At 44.7% G+C, this 18,088-nt stretch overlaps 1 protein-coding gene across 4 annotated transcripts in view; it reads left to right on the top strand.

Moving 5' to 3' along the window:
* The window catches only part of CD82 (CD82 molecule), a 39,228-nt gene extending 29,787 nt beyond the window's left edge, over positions 1-9,441 (top strand). For all 4 annotated transcript variants that reach the window (XM_053946746.1, XM_053946745.1, XM_053946743.1 and 1 more), the window contains exons 6-9: positions 4,446-4,553; positions 6,226-6,417; positions 6,724-6,807; positions 7,309-9,441. In XM_053946746.1, the coding sequence (XP_053802721.1) occupies positions 4,446-4,553; positions 6,226-6,417; positions 6,724-6,807; positions 7,309-7,386 (462 nt within the window). In that variant the 3' untranslated portion in view covers positions 7,387-9,441. The remainder of the gene's footprint in view (positions 1-4,445; positions 4,554-6,225; positions 6,418-6,723; positions 6,808-7,308) is intronic.
* The last annotated feature ends 8,647 nt before the right edge of the window (positions 9,442-18,088 follow it).

The raw sequence follows: 18,088 nt of genomic DNA, 5'->3' as shown, positions 1-18,088 counted from the left end.
TATCTGCCTCCATAGTGCTGCTTTCTCAAGGATTATGAAGCTTTATTTGGTATGCAGGCTTTATTTTTGGCTAGTGGGAACAGTGAAAAAAAAAAAGAAGTCCTAAAATGCTTTAGACCACACCTTCTCTTGATCCTGCTGTAGACAGCTATTTGGGCATGTAGTAGCAGTGGTTACTACCATGTTGCCATCCCTGGTGCCTTGAGGAATTACCAACCTGAGCGCTTTTTTGACTGGTCTTCCTCCTTGTGCCATCTTGTTCTGTCCTTTCTGCATCTGTGGGTAGAACTCTTCTTGGAAGAGCTGTCCTCTTTCCCCAGGAGCAAACCCAAATATCTGATGATTCCTGTTCTACAGCTGGAGTTTAAAGCCAAGTGGTTTAATGTTTTGAAGTGGATCCCTTTGTCAGGAAGTTTCACAGTGTGTGTTCTAGAGCTCCAGTATGCTTCCTAGTGTAAAAGGGCGCTACCTGTTTTTGAGCTACCTAAGTGCATTGCAACAGTCCATCATGGGTATAGGTTCCCTGACCAAGGCAGTGCCTGATCAGGCCTTCAGCTACTTAAGAGCTAAAATGGGAGCCACATTTATGCAGTGGAAACAAGTTATAGCTGTGGGGTTCTGGCTGGCTTCTGGTACAAGTTGTGGGTAACTCATATGGCTGTGCTTGCCTCTCCAAAGCCAACTCTTTAACTAGATGGTTACAGAAAGCAGAGCAGTTGAGGAAGTTATGAATGGGGCCTGGTGGAGAAGTCTGGGGCAGGGGAAGGGTGCCTGCTACCAGCATAACTGATGTAAGCTTTGCACTGTGGTGTCTGGGGTCCTTGCCAAATGTGGTGTGACTGTAGCTTGCTCTTGGGCTGGCAGAAGCTAAAGGAGAAACTAAAACAGTGACTAAAACTGGTGTGTAAAGATAATTCTCAACAAACAGCTCTGACTAATGCAGATATGGAGGTGTGGGGATGGGCATTCCCCTGCAATGGGGAAATGTGACTTCAAACCAGGAAATTCTTTACCTCTGTTAGCATTTCTCCTCCAGCTGCCAATCTCCTCTAGCAAACTCTGGCCTTTAAGCTGTAGCTCTTCATTTCAACCTCATCAGACCAGGGAGGGTTTAAAAGTGCTGGGGGTTGTTTTGCTGGTTTTTGTTGGAGCTGGCATGACTGACATCATCACTTTTAGAGATCTGGGAGAATGGTCAGGGAAGCTGGGCTTTGAACACATGCTCCAGTTCAATCTCTAATGAATAAAATTAATGGAAAAGCTCTTCTAGAGCCATTCTCTTTTCAGGGATCCTCCAAAGTACCTGCCTAGAGCACTAAGAAAAACTGTTTGAGGAAGGTCTTGGCTGAAACCTCCAGCACAGTGGTTTGGGGCTGTGCTTCAGTGCTGCTGTGCAAGTCGCTCTGCTTTGCTGGCTGTACGTCATCCCAGGACAGCTTGGAGCGCAGTGAGGCACACTGAAACTGCTCAACAGGCAGTCCCTAGATATCTATTGTGTTCTTTGTGTTTATTTCTTTCTGACTTCAGGAACTTGAATAGATATAAAAAAAGGAGCAACAAGAGAGAAGGAAAATATTTTGGATCCAGAATGTAGCAAGGTGATACTCACTCCTTCACTTGTAACTGAAGTATTTATTTCTATGGATTCAGTTGAAGTTATTGTTGGCATATCTGTTCCTTTTTGGTGTCAAAATCTTCCCCCCCCTCCCCCCCCCCCGACAAATGAAAGTATACTGAAATAGAGTTAGTGTAACTGTAAAAGGCTGAGCCTCTGATAGGAAGGCTACTGCTTTGCCTCTCCCATGGGCATTGTTAGAGGAATGCCCCTTCAGACTGGAATTGCCCAGTACTTCTGGGAGGATGTTGATGCAAGATTTGTTTCCCAACATTTGTTGGTGACTGAAACTGTGGGGTGGGGTTTTTTTATGGACAACACATAGTAACATCACAAATGCTGCAAATTATATTTTGCTTTGTGAACTGAATGTTGCTACTTACCTACATCTAGTGGATCACAAGCCCCTAAGCGTGTGAGAGCCTGGACAAGTTCTCTCTTGGCCTAGTTCACACAGCCCTGTGCAGCTTGGCTCTAAGTGCCTTGAGTAAAGGAGAATGGTGGTGTTTTGGGAATAGCCCTACTTGCTAGCTATTGTTTGCAGCAAACAGGCCTGTGTGATTGCATGCAGCAACTTGTCTGGGGCTATGGAGTATGCATGAGTTTCAGAATCTGAAGTGACAAGGCAGAGGAGAGCTCCCTCCTGTTTTTTGAGCCTGCTTTTGTGTGCAGGCTAGATGCTAATAAGTGCTGAGGGAAGGATCTAGCTTGCATTTGACAGGGACAGGATAGATGACTGACAGTGTCTGATAGTGGAAGAAGCCTGCACAATCCATTGTGTGATCAAAGACCTGGTCTTGCCTCTGGCATTCAGTTTTCCCCATCTCCCTCTTCAGTAGCCCATGTGGTAGGAGACTGATAGCCTTGCTGCTTTCTGGCAGTGAGCTGTGGCTTTGGTGCCTAGGATCTAAGTGCCCTGCTTTTGAGGTGGTGGGATTGTGCCTTCTGAAACTGGGCTTGCTAGAGCTGGGAAGTGGCAAGAAGCCCTGAAAGCAAGGGTAGCCATTTCCTGAAGCATTCATGTCTCACACAGTGCTAAGTCCTGATAACTTTAAATGGGTGGAGATGGTTAGGATGTTGAAAGACTGCGTGTTCCAGGTGCCTTTCTAGCTTGTTGCTCTTTCGGTTTTCCTCTGCCAGGTGCTTAAGGGTGAACAGCTGCAGATGCCTGTGTTTTCCCTTTGGCCTTCTCTATGGGTTAAACCCCCAAGCAAGCTGCCTGTGTGGCTCCAGAACTGTCATTGTTTGCATAATATTCCCCCTCTCTCAGATTGCTTGCTAAAACACCTAGGAATGCCTGATTTTTTTTTTTTCTTTAATTTGAAACAAGAGCTGTTTGCAAGACTTCTTTCCTGTTCTTTTGTAAGAGTAAAAGCAGACCTACAGCTTCCCTATGTACCTGTGGTTGGGGACATCAAGTTCAAGTGTGGTGGGGTCCTGGGATTCTTGCAGAAGTGGCACTAGGCTCCATCTGACCCAATAGCTAAGGGGCTAGATGGGCCCAGGGTAGGAAAACAAACCCAGCTCTCCTTGTCTCCCTCCGCATGTGGAGCAGCAGTGTGCAGGAGGGGTCAGTGTGGGAGCTCAGAGGTTCAGTAACTGATAAGGCTTATGGCAGCAGCCAAGGCCAATCTCATTAGTGAGAACCAGGTCAGGTTGCCTTGATTTGAAGTGAAGGAAAAGGGGAAGTGAAGTAATTAAAAGGGGAAGAGATAGACATCATGAGAAGAAAGCTCATGCTGCTCCCATCCATCTGGCCTGACATAGCTGAGCTGCAGTTTTCCTAGGAAAAAGAGTTGCTGATGTAGAGAAGCTTCTCTCAACAGTAGGCAGTGCTTCCTCTTGCTGAGTGTCCTGGTATTTGCCATGGTCATTGAAAATGCTTGATAGTAGAAGAGAAAACCCATTTCCACTGATTTGAAATATGCTGTAGCACCACAGTCAAAAACATCATATGTGGGATAGGAACATCCTGGTGCTTAGGCTGATGTAACTCTATCCTATCCCTCAGGCAGTCTAATGGCACTTTTCTCCAACCTCTTGTGCATCTGGGTCTGTCCTTAGCAGTCCTCATGTATAGGCTGGTTAAGAAGAGCTTTGGAAGGAGGTGGGAGGAAGAAAGTGAAAGAGTCTGCCAGGTGGTAGCTTGCCTCTCTCATCAAACTGAAGGGTGTTGTAAATATCTCTGGAAAAGGAATGGTGATGAAGGGATGGTTTGATACACCTGAACTTTGTGATAAGACTGTTAATGAGCAGTTTAGGTAGTTGTAATACTTCCTGTCTTAATACAGAAATAGCACTTGTGGGAGTTTGGGGAGAGGTAGATCAACACCTTGTGAAAAAGGCAAGTTTCCATCAGTTGTGTATCAGAAAACCCATCTGCATTCATGAGCAGAGTGGCTTACACCTTCCCTGAGCAGTGGAGATGAACTGCAGTGGCAGAGATCCTGGACCAGGGTCTCGCCTGCAGTATGAAGTTAGAAACGCATGACCTGTGAGTCCTTCAGGCAGTGTTGTCCTTCAGCTTGCACTTACCTTGCATATCTGTCTTGTCTGGGGCAGACAGTTGTTCAGCCTGTGTCTTAGCAGGATAACCATACCTGATCTGTTTCCTTACTGCTCATCTGGTTTGTTGGCTTTCCCCTACAAACCGGGCAAGGACTTGCTGGTGCTTTGGCTGTTGCAGCAGCAACAGCCTTATCTGTACTTGTTAACTATTTGCAGTCAGCTTTTATGAGTGACTGTAGCTTTATATATGTATCTGAAACACCAAAGTAAAGGCTACAAGAATTGATAAATCTAACTTTCTTGCCTCTTTTTTTCTCACCAGTTGAAAGTTGAGTTGTCCGATATAGTTGTAGATCTGATTGAGAATTACGATCCTTCGGATGAAGATAAGAGGAACTTGCAAGATGCGTGGGACTATGTGCAGACACAGGTGAGTCCTGGGGGACAACAAGGGGTAGATGATGCTATTTGTCAGTGCAGGCTGACCTTTAAAGCTAGGCTGAGGACAGAGAAACAACTATTGCACATTGATCTGGCTGATCTACAAACCTCAAAGTGGCCTGTGAGGTTTGGTGCCTGCAGACTAGAAAATGGTCTTGCTTGCTGCTTCTGTGTCAGATGCTGAACAATTCCTGCATGCTGGGTGTTAGAGCTAGCTAGTGTTGGCTGTGTGGCCTAATGTATCCAGCCTATCAAATGGCACTCCAACACTTCTCTTTCTGTTTGGCCTACTGAATACTAACGTGTGAAAAACATTTTGCACATGGTTTTGTAGCAAGAAGTCCCTAGTTTATTGCCAGGCAAGTCAGCTGTACCACCTGCCTTACTACTTGGTGCATGTTGCTTGCTTATTGTGATGGTTCTTCTGCAAGTATCAGCGTGCTTGGGAGCCATCCAACTGCCCATGGTTTCTGTTTTAGCATCAGGGTCAGCACTTGAGCAGATAGAGGGTTTTCAAGCACACTGGAGTCCTGACAACTGTTTACTGCCAAACCACAAGCTTGAGAGCTGGCTGGCTGTTGTAGTTAAATACACACCCAGCATGGTACTGATGTGTAGTAAGTACAAGTACCAGCATTTGTCTTCTATCTGTTCTTTGGTCTGCAAAACATTGTCCTGCAGTATTTTTCCTCCTCAGAGAATGGTGTATGTATATTTTTTCACTGTAGTTGCAACTCCTTGGTAGTGAACTCAAGAGAAGCCTGATTCTACTGTGGAGAGAGGCTACTGCTTGAAGCCCTTCTTTTATGTAGGAGCAGAAGAAAAAGATTTTGCGGAGATGGGGAAGTCGAGCGAGCGTTAAGAGTCTACTTTGTCTCACATACTGGAGTCAGCATTTGAAAGAGGGTGGGGTTCTGTAAAGGAGTCTCTGGAGTTAAAAGTCCAAACCTCTTGTGAGGGAGGTGTAGTTCCATCTGGAGGCTGTGTCTTCACAGCACTCTTTTGGACACCAAATGCTTGTCCTGATGTGGATGTTCAGCTGTTTGTATCTTATGTTTATTACAGCAGAAACATTACTTTTCCTTTCCAAGCAGAGAAGGATTTTCCCTAAACTTCTACCTTGACATAGACAGCCTTTCTGCTCTGTACCACTGAGCAAACACTGGAATCCATGCTTAGGACCTTACTCCTTGCTAGACTTCCCGATGTGCTTTTCCCTTCAGCAAATACGGTTTTATCAATTGGCTCTGTAGGAATGTAAATGTTTCTTTGGATGGAAAATTTTCCCTATCCCATGTTCCAGCTGGTCCGTACTGCACCCAGGTGGACACTGGTGCGCAGTGGTGTGCTGGGGCTTGGCGGCATGGGGACGCCACCGTGTGGTGGCTGCCGCTGCCCCGGGGCCACAGCTGAGACCCGGGGCCCTTGAACTCTTCTGCTAGTAGAGTGGCTCTTTAGTAGGTAATAATGTGTTCTGGACAGCTCTATACATAAGTAACCAATAAGGTGGTGTTTAGTGCAGCTAATCCATGCAAACTGTGTGGCCTGACTGTTGTTGCACTGAGAGCTCCTGAGTGCTTCTACCTGCTTATATTCATGTGCAGTTATCTTGCCAGTGCAAAGTGTAAGACTGTAATCATCTCTCTCCCATTTTTAATTAGATTGCCTGCTGTGGCTGGACTGGAGCAAAGGAATGGGAAAATAATGAGATTATTAGAAACAAAAGCAATACTGAGTATCCATGCTCCTGCTCCAATAGATCCAAGGACTTAGTGGAAGGAAGAGGTTTCTGTAATCTGGAAGACCCTCTCAATGGCACTGCAACTTCTGCTGACTGGCCTGTTCATGAGCAGGTGAGTGGGTATGTCTGGGCCCTGTGAAGCTTCCACTGAGGCTGCCTTGTCTTTGTTCCCCTGAAAATTTAGAACACTTCTTTCACATCCTTATTGCTTGAAGTACCTGTGGAACGTGGGGCAAGGGGGGACAGGGTGACAGGGATCCTGCCCTTTTTTGCAAAAGTTTCCATAAAACATGTTGTAGCATGTAATTGGGATAATTCCTGTGTACAAAAATATGTTATGGATTATATGTTACGGATTTTCAGTTTTGAGATATTTAGATCCATGCTTCTTTTCTTTGTGGCTGTGTTTTCTCTATAGGGATGCATGGATGGTGTAGAGGAGTGGCTGAAGGACAACCTTGGTATCATTCTTGGGGTTTGCACTGGTGTTGCTGTTATAGAGGTAAGTCATTTCCTGACGTGAACCTATTATGTCTCATCATGGAGTCTTTTTAAAAGGCAAAGCTGTTTTCTCAATTAATAGACACCTGGTTTAATGGCAGTGCAGTTCTAACTCTTGGTTGTGTCTGCCTGAACTGTGGCTTTTGTTGATTGGATTAAGAATCAAACAAAGCCTTGTCTACTTGTGGTTCTGCCTGCTGTATCTGACTTCTGGCAATTCTGTAACCAGAATACTGAGGCAAGCAAAATCCCATTTTAGTGAAATCCCATTTGTTGCTTTAAAAAGCCCATAACATAGTTTCCAGATGAAGTCACATCTTTATGAAGCCCAGTTTTTTGTCACTTCAGTTATTGCATGTGCCTTGCATTGCAGACTAACTCTTTTCACCTGTATGGTGTCATTAACAGATGTTCACTGTATTCTGCTCCCCTGTATCACCCGTTCTTTCCACCTTATCTGTCTGGTTGCTGATTTTGTTCCCATTCTTCATACTTATTCCAGCTGCTGGGGATGATACTGTCCATTTCGCTTTGCAAGAACATACACAGTGAAGACTACACCAAAGTGCCCAAGTCTTGAGTGGCTGACTGCAGAGCTACGGCACCACAGAGAAAGGAGTAAACAGAACATTCCTGCCTCATACCCAGACTGTCCAACCATTGACCATTATTCCTGTGACATCCCATTTCTGATACCACTCTGCTAAGAACTGTTAGAGCTGCAACAAAGCCTGATCGTCTGGCAATAGGGCCCTTGGGCCACCTGCATCCTGCCTCTGGATTATTTCTACTTCAAGAAGCAGAACTTAAACTGTCTCATGCCACATGAGACACTGATTAACCTGAGGGGACAATGCTTTTGCTGCCTGCTCCATGTTAAGCAGTACTATTTGTATTTTCATTCTACAACCCACTGGACCTAACATACAATAACTTTTCTCTCCCTTGCTCTTCTGCACATCTTTTCACCTCCCTTCTGAAGTCCCATGAGCCAGGAATTCTGTTGAGATTCCAGTGCTTTGGTAGCTTCACTTGCTTCACTGACTTGTGGTGGTAACTAGTCATGCTTTATAGGCCTTCTCATCCCTTGCAGTTAACCTGATTCTGCTCCTACTATACATCTTCCAGCCTAGGTTCTCATCTGAAACACAGAGTGCTGCTGTCATACCTGCTTCTCCTGTTTCTGGAGTCAGCTATGCCTTGCCTTCAGTGGAGCTCTTCCCTTTGAGCATGATGAGAAGCCACCGGGAGGGAGCCAAGCCTACCTATTTATTCCTAGTGTGACCTGGCAGATTGTGGTGGTGGTGCTCAGCTACTTCTGGAATGGATCCCTTGGGTTTTGGATTTGACACTTACATGTTTCTCCCATTTGCCTCTTTATGTCTTCCTCTTCCGCTAACTCTGCTTTGCTGGCTTCTGTCAGCTTGGAGGTTACTTCAGAGACTGCTGCATACTGTGGACTCAGCCCCAGGCTGTCTCTGCTGTTTGCATTCTTGGGTTGCCAACTTTATAGAGATTACAATTAATTTGTTTCTTCCCCTGCTCCTTTATGAACATAAAATTTGTTAGCTGTGGATTTAGATATGGATATGGAGGGATCTGACTGGATTGCTGATGCTGTGTATTGGGAATATCACTGGTATCAGTGCCCAGTATAGGTTCTGTAGCTGGGATGCAAAGATAAGTTGTTTTTATTTCAGTTGTCCATTCTTCTTATTCCACTGTGGTCTGGAGCCATGGCTGCATCCTGAGTTCTGCCTCAAGTGCCAGCACTGCAGCAGATAAGTAGCAGGTTCTGCAGTTGTGCAGGCTGCAGGTTTCTGTGCTAATGGCTGGGCTGTTTATTCTATTGAGCCAGTGGTCAGCAGCAAGGAGTGGTGTAGACCAGATGAAGGTAGGAAATGCACAAGAAGCACTGCCCCAACAGCTTACATAAGAAAGCTGGGTACAAATCCTCACTTTTAGAGGTGTCTTGGGCACAGCAGATTTCCTGCTGTTACACATGGTACAATGACCGTGACATCAGGAAGCTGGATGGAAGATAAGTGGATGGTCCTTGCCAGGGACCTGTTACAAGGTACTTGGTGAGTGAGCCTTTGCCCTACAGAGGTGGTTCCAGGACTGTCTCCTGTCAGGGGTAGGGCAGGTAGTAATAACCCTACTTGGTAAAACCTACTTGGCGTTCCTTCTGGGAAGAAAGGCTGGTGCAGGGGATCAGGGCCCCAGCAGTGGGTCCCTGCTCTGTCCTCATCTTTGGACAGAGCAATGACTGGGGAGAATGACTGGCAACTGGTTTTTATGGAGGTCTGATAAGGCTTTGCAATTTTGAGGTATCTGCCCCTTCCTGCACAGATCCTTCAAGCTGATCTTTTCTATAGCAGAAGGCACTCTTAGCAGTAAAGCTTGCTAGCTTTTGTAACACAAAGTCTGTTCTCTAATGTGTTCTTATTTGTAAGATTCTTGTTCAATTACAGATGCCAGTGCTGAGCAGCAAGTAAAAAAGAGCCCATTCTGGATTTCCTTTTTTGTTTTTGTCTGTTTTTAGCAACATCTTCCTACTGGAAGAAATGCATGTACAGATATAAAAGTCTAGAGGGTGAATATTTCTGTAATAAAGACTTTGCTAAAAAATATATATCTCTGCCTGTGACTTGTGTATGGAAGTGTTTTCCCCTTGCTTCCTCTCCACCCCTTTCTGCCTTACATGCAGATCACTGACATCTTGCTTGTTCAAAGTATCAAAAGGTCTGATGTGCATGTGTGAGATCAGTGTAAAGGACTGTAAAGATCCTGCCCAGCAGGGGGAGGTGACAGTTTTCCTGGGCTGTATTTTAAAGTAAACTTTGTCTTGTTTTATGAAGTATATTTGTCTTAGGGTGAGCTGACTGAGTGATGGTTCCTTGAATTACCTGCTATCTCCTAAGCTAAATATTTGAAGGTGTTGCTTCAGATCTGCACAGTCTGCACAGTTTGAAGTCATAAGCCTTGGGGACTAATTCTGATGAAGCTTGCTGCTATGCCCACAGTGCATACAGCTCTTGCAAGCTTAACTATATCATTTTTTCCTACTCACTTTCAGTAGGATTCCTCAGCCCCTGCCCTGCCACTGTGAGAAGGAAGAAAGCTAGATGGCCGTTTTTCATAGTTTATGTCACCACATGCTGGCCTTGACTGAAAAGCTCTTCAGCAGTAGATAGACCAGCTATATAAATCCTCTTGCTTTTCTCAGCTAAGAGAAAGTGGATATAAGCTAGATCTCAAAATTCCTTTTGATCCTGCACCATATTGATGCATCTGGACATGTGAAATGGCTTAGAAGGACTGAAGGTAGTGTGCTAATGAATTTTACAGCTGTTGCTTTAGGAAGTACCAAGCATGACCCAAGTCCTTGTACATGTTTGAAGAAACAGAGTGAAGTTCGCAGAGAAGGTACTGGGGTGCTTCCAGCAAACACTGGTGCCAACTGGTCTAAGTCAAGATTTCAGGAGCCCTGACCAGATGAGTGCAGAGCAAGAGGGGCTTAAATGGATCCTGAAGCCACAGTAGGGTGCAGTGATCTGTCCTACCTGTTAGTACAGCTTGTTCCTTTAGGCTTTCCCGGGCTGTGCTTGAGGAGTGCTTGGTTCTTGGTCATACGGAGTCTCCCCTTTCTGGTTGGTTTCCCAGAGCACCCTGCTTTAATCAGGTGGTAATGCTTTCCCAGGGCTCCACGATTTAGAGGGCTACACTTCCTGGCAAAACTGCCAACCCTGACCAGATGGCTCCTAGGTGGGGAAGGGCGCTGCTGGTTTCCATTCAACCTGTTGTGGAGCTGGAAGGAGAAAGTAGGGCACTCGAGGACAATTACTTGTCCCCAGCTACCCGACCTCTGTGGAAACCACTTGCCTTTGGCCACTGGAGGGAGGTGTTCCACCAAGAAAATTCAGCCCGGGCTGGTCCCAGGGGAATGAGAAGATGATGCTGATCATTTCCTTCTGCTCCCAGTTACTCCTGGCAGCAGGGTAGCTAAATTAACTTGTAATTATAGATGTATTCTCCTCGTAAATTATTTGTGCTATATGCTTGGCATTTTTAGGGGTAATTTTCCCTTCCATTTCTTGGAGAAGCACACAGTTGGATATTTTGTTGCATGTCTTCCACTACTGTGAGAGTAGTGTTTCCTTGTGTTTCTGCTCTGCCTAGCTCTGGAAGTTCAGCATGAGGAAATTCCCATGATGCTTCTTGTCCCCATTTTTTCCTGTTTCCTTACAACTCAGTTCCTTTGAGTTGTCAGTCTACGGGGAAGGAGAGGGCATTGAATGCTTATAAATTTGATCTAAAAAAGATTCCAGGAAGAAAGTCCTCAGACCTTCAGAGATTAAGAAATCTGCTGCTGCTCCTTGGGCCAGGCTCCCAGCTCCTCTCCAGAGGTGAAGGTTTGCTGCTGGAACTAGAAATCAGCCTAGCACTCAGACTTCTTGGGAGCTGCAGTGTTTGTCTAGCAAAGTCCACAGCACCAGCCTCTGCAGAAGCTCAGCACATGGAAGCACTTTGTGCACAGCCAATAAGCTGCTCTGTAGCTGTCCCAGGCCAATAATTAATATTGCAAGAGCAGAGTTGTGACCACCCTGTGGCCTGAAGCTAGGCCCCTAGTAATGAACTGGTGATGTTTGTTCTGTGTGATCATGAAGCACTCACGAGCTGCTATAATTCTTTCCATGAGGTGTGTTTTTTTTTTTTTTTTTCTGGAGTGGGAAGAGGAATTGCATTAGTTAGAGTGGCTAAGGGTAAGTCTGTAGGTCACAATGCATCTTGTTTTCTGTATGGAACATACTCAAATTTAACATGTAGCAGCTGTTCTTTTCCTTGTATTTCTCCCATGTGTGGTAGTGTGGCTGGTCCCTGCCAGCTTTGTTCAGGATTTAGGCTGAATGTGGTGGACTTCAGAAAAGCTTGGTTTCTGACTGCCAAAGGACAGACTGCAAGTGGTGGTGTCAGACTCTGTGACACTGTTGAGGAAAGTGAGGAATGGGCAGCCACAGGGGCTCACTGCTGAAAAGCCAAAGCACCCTGGGATTCCCACAAATGCTACCATTCAATGCCATAAATGGAGAACATACCCTCAATTATTCATGGGCTGGCTCTACCCCATTAGCCTCTGAGACCCTGCTCTAGCCTTGGCCTTTTATTATATATAAACCTCAGTTAGCAGCCAGGATTTCTGAATGACATCTTAAACCAGGTTGATACTAAAAGCTTGTCAGTGTAAAAATCTACTAGCATGGAAGTCTTCAAACACTTGTAAACTGACAAAAGGCCCTTAGCAAAAAATAAGCAATTAGTGAACCAAAGCTATTAGTAAAATGTTGCTAGTAAAGCTACTAGGTGTGCTTTAGCCATTATAAACAATTTCTAGCAGGTGTGTGCTGGCAGAGTTCATGCAATTTTTTTGCCTTGTGGCGGGAATCTTCTCTGCCAAACATGGGAAATTACCTTCTCCTAAGTAAATTCTGTAGCCCTGGCCATGAATTCTTTCTTCTCAGAGGTATAAATTGTCTGGTTTCTCTCCTCCAAGCTCCTAGTAATGCAATTGACTGGGGTTTGTGTGCTCTTTGGCTTTTGTGGGGAGGGATTAGGGGAATATTGGATGCTGTGTACCAGGAGAAAAATTACTCTCAGCTCTCTGGGCAAAAATATTACTTCCATTTAAAATAGGGTCTTAAGAGAAGGGTAATGCTCTAAGTAGTACATAAATGCTCTGTGAGGTATGGAATCTGAGAGGGAAAATCCTGCTTTAGTGTATGGCATTTTCATACACTTCAATTAAATGTCTCTCTGGTATCTTCTTTCCTATAATTCTCTCACTGATGAATGGCATCATGGAGTAATTCCTCTGCCCTCAACAATGGAGAGTTTAGCAGAAAGTATGGAAACCTACTTCTGTAACTACAAAAGGAAGCAAGAGAGCATTTTCCTTCCCACCTATAGGGTCCAGATGTTAGTAATTCCCATTCCTTCACAATGTTTCTTTGAACAATGGCAGCAGCTCAGGGATTATCCTGATATTGCTCTTCATTCTTTGAGTGTTCACCAGGTTAGGAACTATACTGACATCAGACCTAGGCCTCCCATACAGGACCCCAGATCCTCACTGTGTCACCAGAATGCCAGACCTTTTCCATCATGTGTCTCTGGGCAGCGTTAGCTACTGTTCATAAGGTTCATAAGCTTAAATCTTCTCCATCTTGTCTCTTCTTGCCCAAACAATTTTTCTGGAGGCTGTCAGTCTGCAGTTCTTCTGGAATCTGTCTGCCGCCCTCAGGTAACCAGCTCCACAGTAACAGCTGTGACAGTATAGGAGATCAGAGCATTGTGCACCAGACTAAGTTTTTCCTTCTTTTTGCCCTCCTTAGAGTTATATACTGGACATATGGAAGTTCTTCAGAGACAGCAAGAATCCCAGAGCATGTGATCATCTGAATGGCTTACCCAGAATGTTTCCTGGGTATTTTCTGCATAGCACTTCTGGAAACTATTTGGGGTTTACTAGGGTGGAAATGTGAGGTCCTGTCATGTTATACTATAGGCATGTGCTTTGTGCACTGAACTTGCAAAATGATGTCAGAATAGTATAACTCATGCAGTGATGTCTGCAGACAGCCTGGAACAATAACCCAGTACAGTGCAGACCTTTAATTTTGGCAGAGGTTTTTTTCATAATACTCTCAAGTATTCAAAAAGAAGTTGTTCTTTTAATATGATGTTGTAATTAACTCTGGTAAGCACTGATTGGGATTTTTTTTTTTTTTGGCAAAACCATTTTTTTCCCTAGAGGATGTAAGTTCCTATAAAACAAAGTGTGGTTTTGGTTTTTTTTTTTTTTTCCTTCTGCATAAACAGACTGAAAATAGTTGAATAACTTCTGATTGAGGGATTTCTTCTGCTTTCTCAGTGGTTACCTCATAGCAAAAATTATGTAAAAGACTTGGGATTGAACAAAATAGGATTATAAAGCTATATTCCAACTTGTGACCTAAAACCAGGGTGTATTGGTCTTCTGAGGTGGGATAGACTGAGGAATGTTTGCCAACCCTTTCAGTGAAGAATTTTTTCTAGTATTCAATCTAATCTCCCTTCTTCCCCACTCTCTGGTGCCACTTGAGGCTGTTTCCTCTCATCCTGCCACTTTTTACTTGGGCAAAGACCCTGACACCTGAGCAATTTGTATTTTGGAGAGGCTTTTCTAGACTGCTGTGGGCAATTCTTCAGAGCTGCAGAATAAAGTAGGGCAGAGCAGAAGTGAGGTGGGCTCCATGTGGTGTATAAGGGAAGCTGCCTGGAGAAAGCAGTGGATGCCTTTCCTCAAGACCAGTGCATTCCCAGTCACCTGGGAACTGAGTACAATTTTGCACAGGATTTGACTTCAGCGCCTACATGGCAGCAGGTGTGTCACTGGTGTCACATTGGTGCTTGGTGGGAGCTAATGTCTCCTTGTGTGCTGTGAGGCTGGGGGGAGATGATGGAGAAACTGAAATGATGCAGCCACTACTACTGTTGTGTGTGGTTTGGTGGGTGTTTTTGAAGGGCTTTGTTCTTGCTTGGTTTTTATGTGGAAATGCACGAGTACCAGGTCAGTATGAACCTGTAGAAGTGAGGTGGTGTGGAAGGTGGGCTGGGGCAGTGTGGGAGCCTCTGGAAGGTGAGGTGTACTCATAGGAAGGAACTGCCTAAGGAGGAGGCCTTGGCACATGGGAGGGAGGTGTCTGGGACAGAGAGTGGTGGTGTGGGGTTTGGCCTGATAAGACATTGACAGAGCAGCGTCCTGCCCTGAGGAGCCAGCCAGCATGGCCAGGTAGGTTGGTTTGCTGAGCAAATGCCAAGCTGTGGTCTGGCCATGAAGGGTAGCAGGATGAGTTGCAAGCAGCCATGGGGGGGATGTAGGAAGATAATTTCTCTGAAAGAGTTTTTCTCAGGAGACTGGGACTTACAAGACAGGCTGTATTTCACCTGCTGTCAGGTGTCAAAACCACTTGACAGTGAAGTTTGCCATGCTAGTTCTTGCCAGCAGTGAGAGATGGATGAACAGAACCTCTGCGCCTGAGTGTGAGCACTGCAGTGTAGGGCTGCTGTTGTGGAAGTAGTCAGCAGGGAATGCAGAAACCACAGCACCTTTATCCTTAAGTGACTCTGTTGCCTTTCCCATTAACTTCAGGATCAGTTTGAAACCAATTGTTTATAAAACAATCTGTGAGGTTGCCAGAGTTGCCTTTTGAGTAGTTCCAAGTATTGGCAGTCTGTCTATTGCTTTATACACTCTCATCACAGATGTTATGAAAACAACCTCCTGCCTCCTGTAACACCGAGATTGAACATTGGTTCTCACGCTTGCTGGCTCTTGCTGGAGTCCCCAGCAGTTCCTGCTTTGGCTAATGAATACCAAAACTTGATGAGAAGGTTTGGCTCCAGAATGCTGTGGGGTCCAGGCTCTTGGCTGTAAGGAATCTCCTCACACTGGTGAGCTGTGAGCAGAAGTGGGAAGATGTTCTTCCAGGGACCAAGGCTCCAGAACAGAGGTATGTCTGGAATTTGGGAACCTTCCCTTGTTTTCTCTTAGATTTCCCTCAGTATCCCTGTGGTCATTAGTGAGGAGCTTGCACTTTGTTACAGTAGTGAAGCTGGTTACATGAGCTTTTATATGATGAGAAGATGCAGAGAGCACATGACAGTTCAGATGGCTATCATAAAATAAAGTTGGCAATTTCATGCCTGGCTATAGTGGAAGCTAATTAGCTCAAGTCTCTCTCATCTGAGCAAGGCAACAGCAGGATTATATTGTCTTCCTATTAGGCAATAGTCTTGCCTGACATGAAATGAGATGTCTGGCGATTCTCATAATTGCATACAGCTTTTACTTTTTACCGCTGCTCGATTGTCTCACTCTTTAATAGGCAGCAAAATGGTAATGAGATCTTCTCCTCTCCTCTTGAATTCCTCACAAGCCATGCTGAGGACTCCGGTGCTATGGTAGCAAAGGGGAGGGTAAAGCAGATGCAGAGGAGAAAGCAGTCTCCTTGTCTCTACCCTGAAATCAGCTTGGTGGGAAAGATTAGTGTGCTAGCTTCTGACATAATGATGGAATCTCCTGAGCAACTGTTTCATGCTCAACCCTTTTTTCTCCCAGACTAAGAGAACTTCTGTCATATCCTTCTGTTACTGACAGCAGGACCTTATAAGAGCTTTGCTAACAGTTGTTTGCAGGAAGAGGACTGCAGAGGCCATGTAATTGTTTTATAATATGCAGAGATGTTTCCTGTAAGGATAAAAGCTGAGCATCAGAAGGTTGAGAGTATGGCATAATTCAGTATACTGGAAGCCTTGTAGTGCTTACAGCTGCTGTCAGATTCTATCAATAAAAAAAAAGCCTGCCTCACTGACAGTGGAAGACTATGGTTAGGATCCTTGCAAGGACAAATTAAAGTTTATTAAAACTGTAAAGCTCACTGGTTTATAGCAGATGGGTTGGTAACAGAAGCAGAAAATGTCTTGATAGTCTGGTTAGGGGGTTAGGAGGAGATAGAATCATCATAGAGTAGTTTAGATTGGTGGTCCACTACCTCCAACCCCCTTCAATGAGCAGGGACATCTTCAAAAAGATCAAGTTGCTCAGAGCCCCATCCAACCTGGCCTTGAATGTTTCTAGTAAAGGTATATCTACCACCCCGCTGGCCAACCTGTTCCAGTGTTTCAACACTAGAATTGTAAAAACATTTCTTCCTTGTATGTGATCTGAATCTGCCCTCATTAATTTTAAAGCCATTACCCCAGTTCTATTGCAACAGGTCCTAGTAGAAGGTGTGTTCCCATTTTTCTATAAGAACCTGTATTTGTGCTGTTGAGGCTAAGCCTGCCCAGATAGCAGGGCTGCTCTCAGGTGTGCCAAGAGGACCAGCCTGACATGCTGCTTCAGGTTTAGGGTTATCCAGAATTTTGGAGAGCACTGTGTATGGTAATGAATATAAAGTGTGAATGCAATTCTAACAGCCCTGGGGTTTTTTTTCTGCAGAGTTACTTACAAGGATAGTGAGGGCTGGAACAAGAAATGCTGAAGCTGGTGTTTGCCCTTTCCTCAGGAATTAATAAAGGCTAGTGTTGATAAAACTCTTTGGCTTCAATAACATCCTGCTCATTGGAATAAAATGAAACATGAGTTAAAAATGAAGGGTGAATAGCTATGCAAGAAGGTTCTAGTTTAGGAAAACTTATGGCACTGGAAATTCTTATTAATACATGGCTAAATTTGTTAGCTGTGGGATAGAACAGATTTAAGAACACCTCTTACTGCTGTATTTTGAAAAACTAACACTGGAAAAAGAAACAATGATTGTGGGGTGAAATGAGTTGAGAAGGTCAACCTATTGGCTGGTTTAGGTTTAGACAGTAAATAAACTATAAATAAAACATTCTGGTGCCAGTTGGGTAGAAGGTTCTAGAACAGTCTTTATGATGTTAGCACTCATGGCACAGCAATGTTCCAGGGCCTGGAAAACCAGCAGCTCTGGTCAGCCTGCTACCAGTACTTTGTTGCTTGGTCAGGGAGGAGAGAAGTTGAGCCTGATTCCTTCCTAAGCCTAGGCTTTATCACAGCATGCTGTCAGTGGAATACCTACAAACTGTAGGATCCTACTGAACATAGTTCTGTCCACAATCCATGGAAGTATTTTATTATGTAAAAACAACTCGCATTCTCCTCATTTTTCTTGTACACCCTGATGCTACGTCATAACTGCTGAGAGCTTCTGCCATCTAAATAATGCCCTTGAATGTTGCTGTTTTCTTGTTCTGCTGCAAGCTTTGAGGGCATGAAAAGAACTGGTCATGGCCTGTACTTCTTTTCCAAAAATAAAGTCCAACCCCAGCTATACATCCAGTGTTCAAAAGAGTTTGATGTTGCAGGCTCAAATAAAGCACGAGTCTGTGAGCCTATTTGCCTGCTTGTGCAAATTTCTGGGCTTCATGAACAGAAGGACCTCCAGTTAGTTCCTATTCATAATCCTAATTTTAGCTGAAGGCTGTTGAGGCACTGCATCCCTGAAAGTAATCATGGCTTGGGAGGCGCTTTCTGGCATGCTTACACTTACTTTTGGAGACCTACATGTAGGATGAAATGTTTTGATGCCTATATTTTGTAACAAGAATTATAAATCCAACCTGAACCCTGGAGTTCACTTAGCTCTGCAATAGGTCTCTGTGCAAGTTCAGCTGGAGCCACCAGCTCACAACAGGCTCATTATTTTTGCAAGACC

This window comes from Vidua chalybeata, chromosome 6 (assembly GCF_026979565.1).
Source record: "Vidua chalybeata isolate OUT-0048 chromosome 6, bVidCha1 merged haplotype, whole genome shotgun sequence".
NCBI classification, from domain to species: domain Eukaryota; kingdom Metazoa; phylum Chordata; class Aves; order Passeriformes; family Viduidae; genus Vidua; species Vidua chalybeata.
This window is presented reverse-complemented; position numbering and strand designations above follow the sequence as displayed.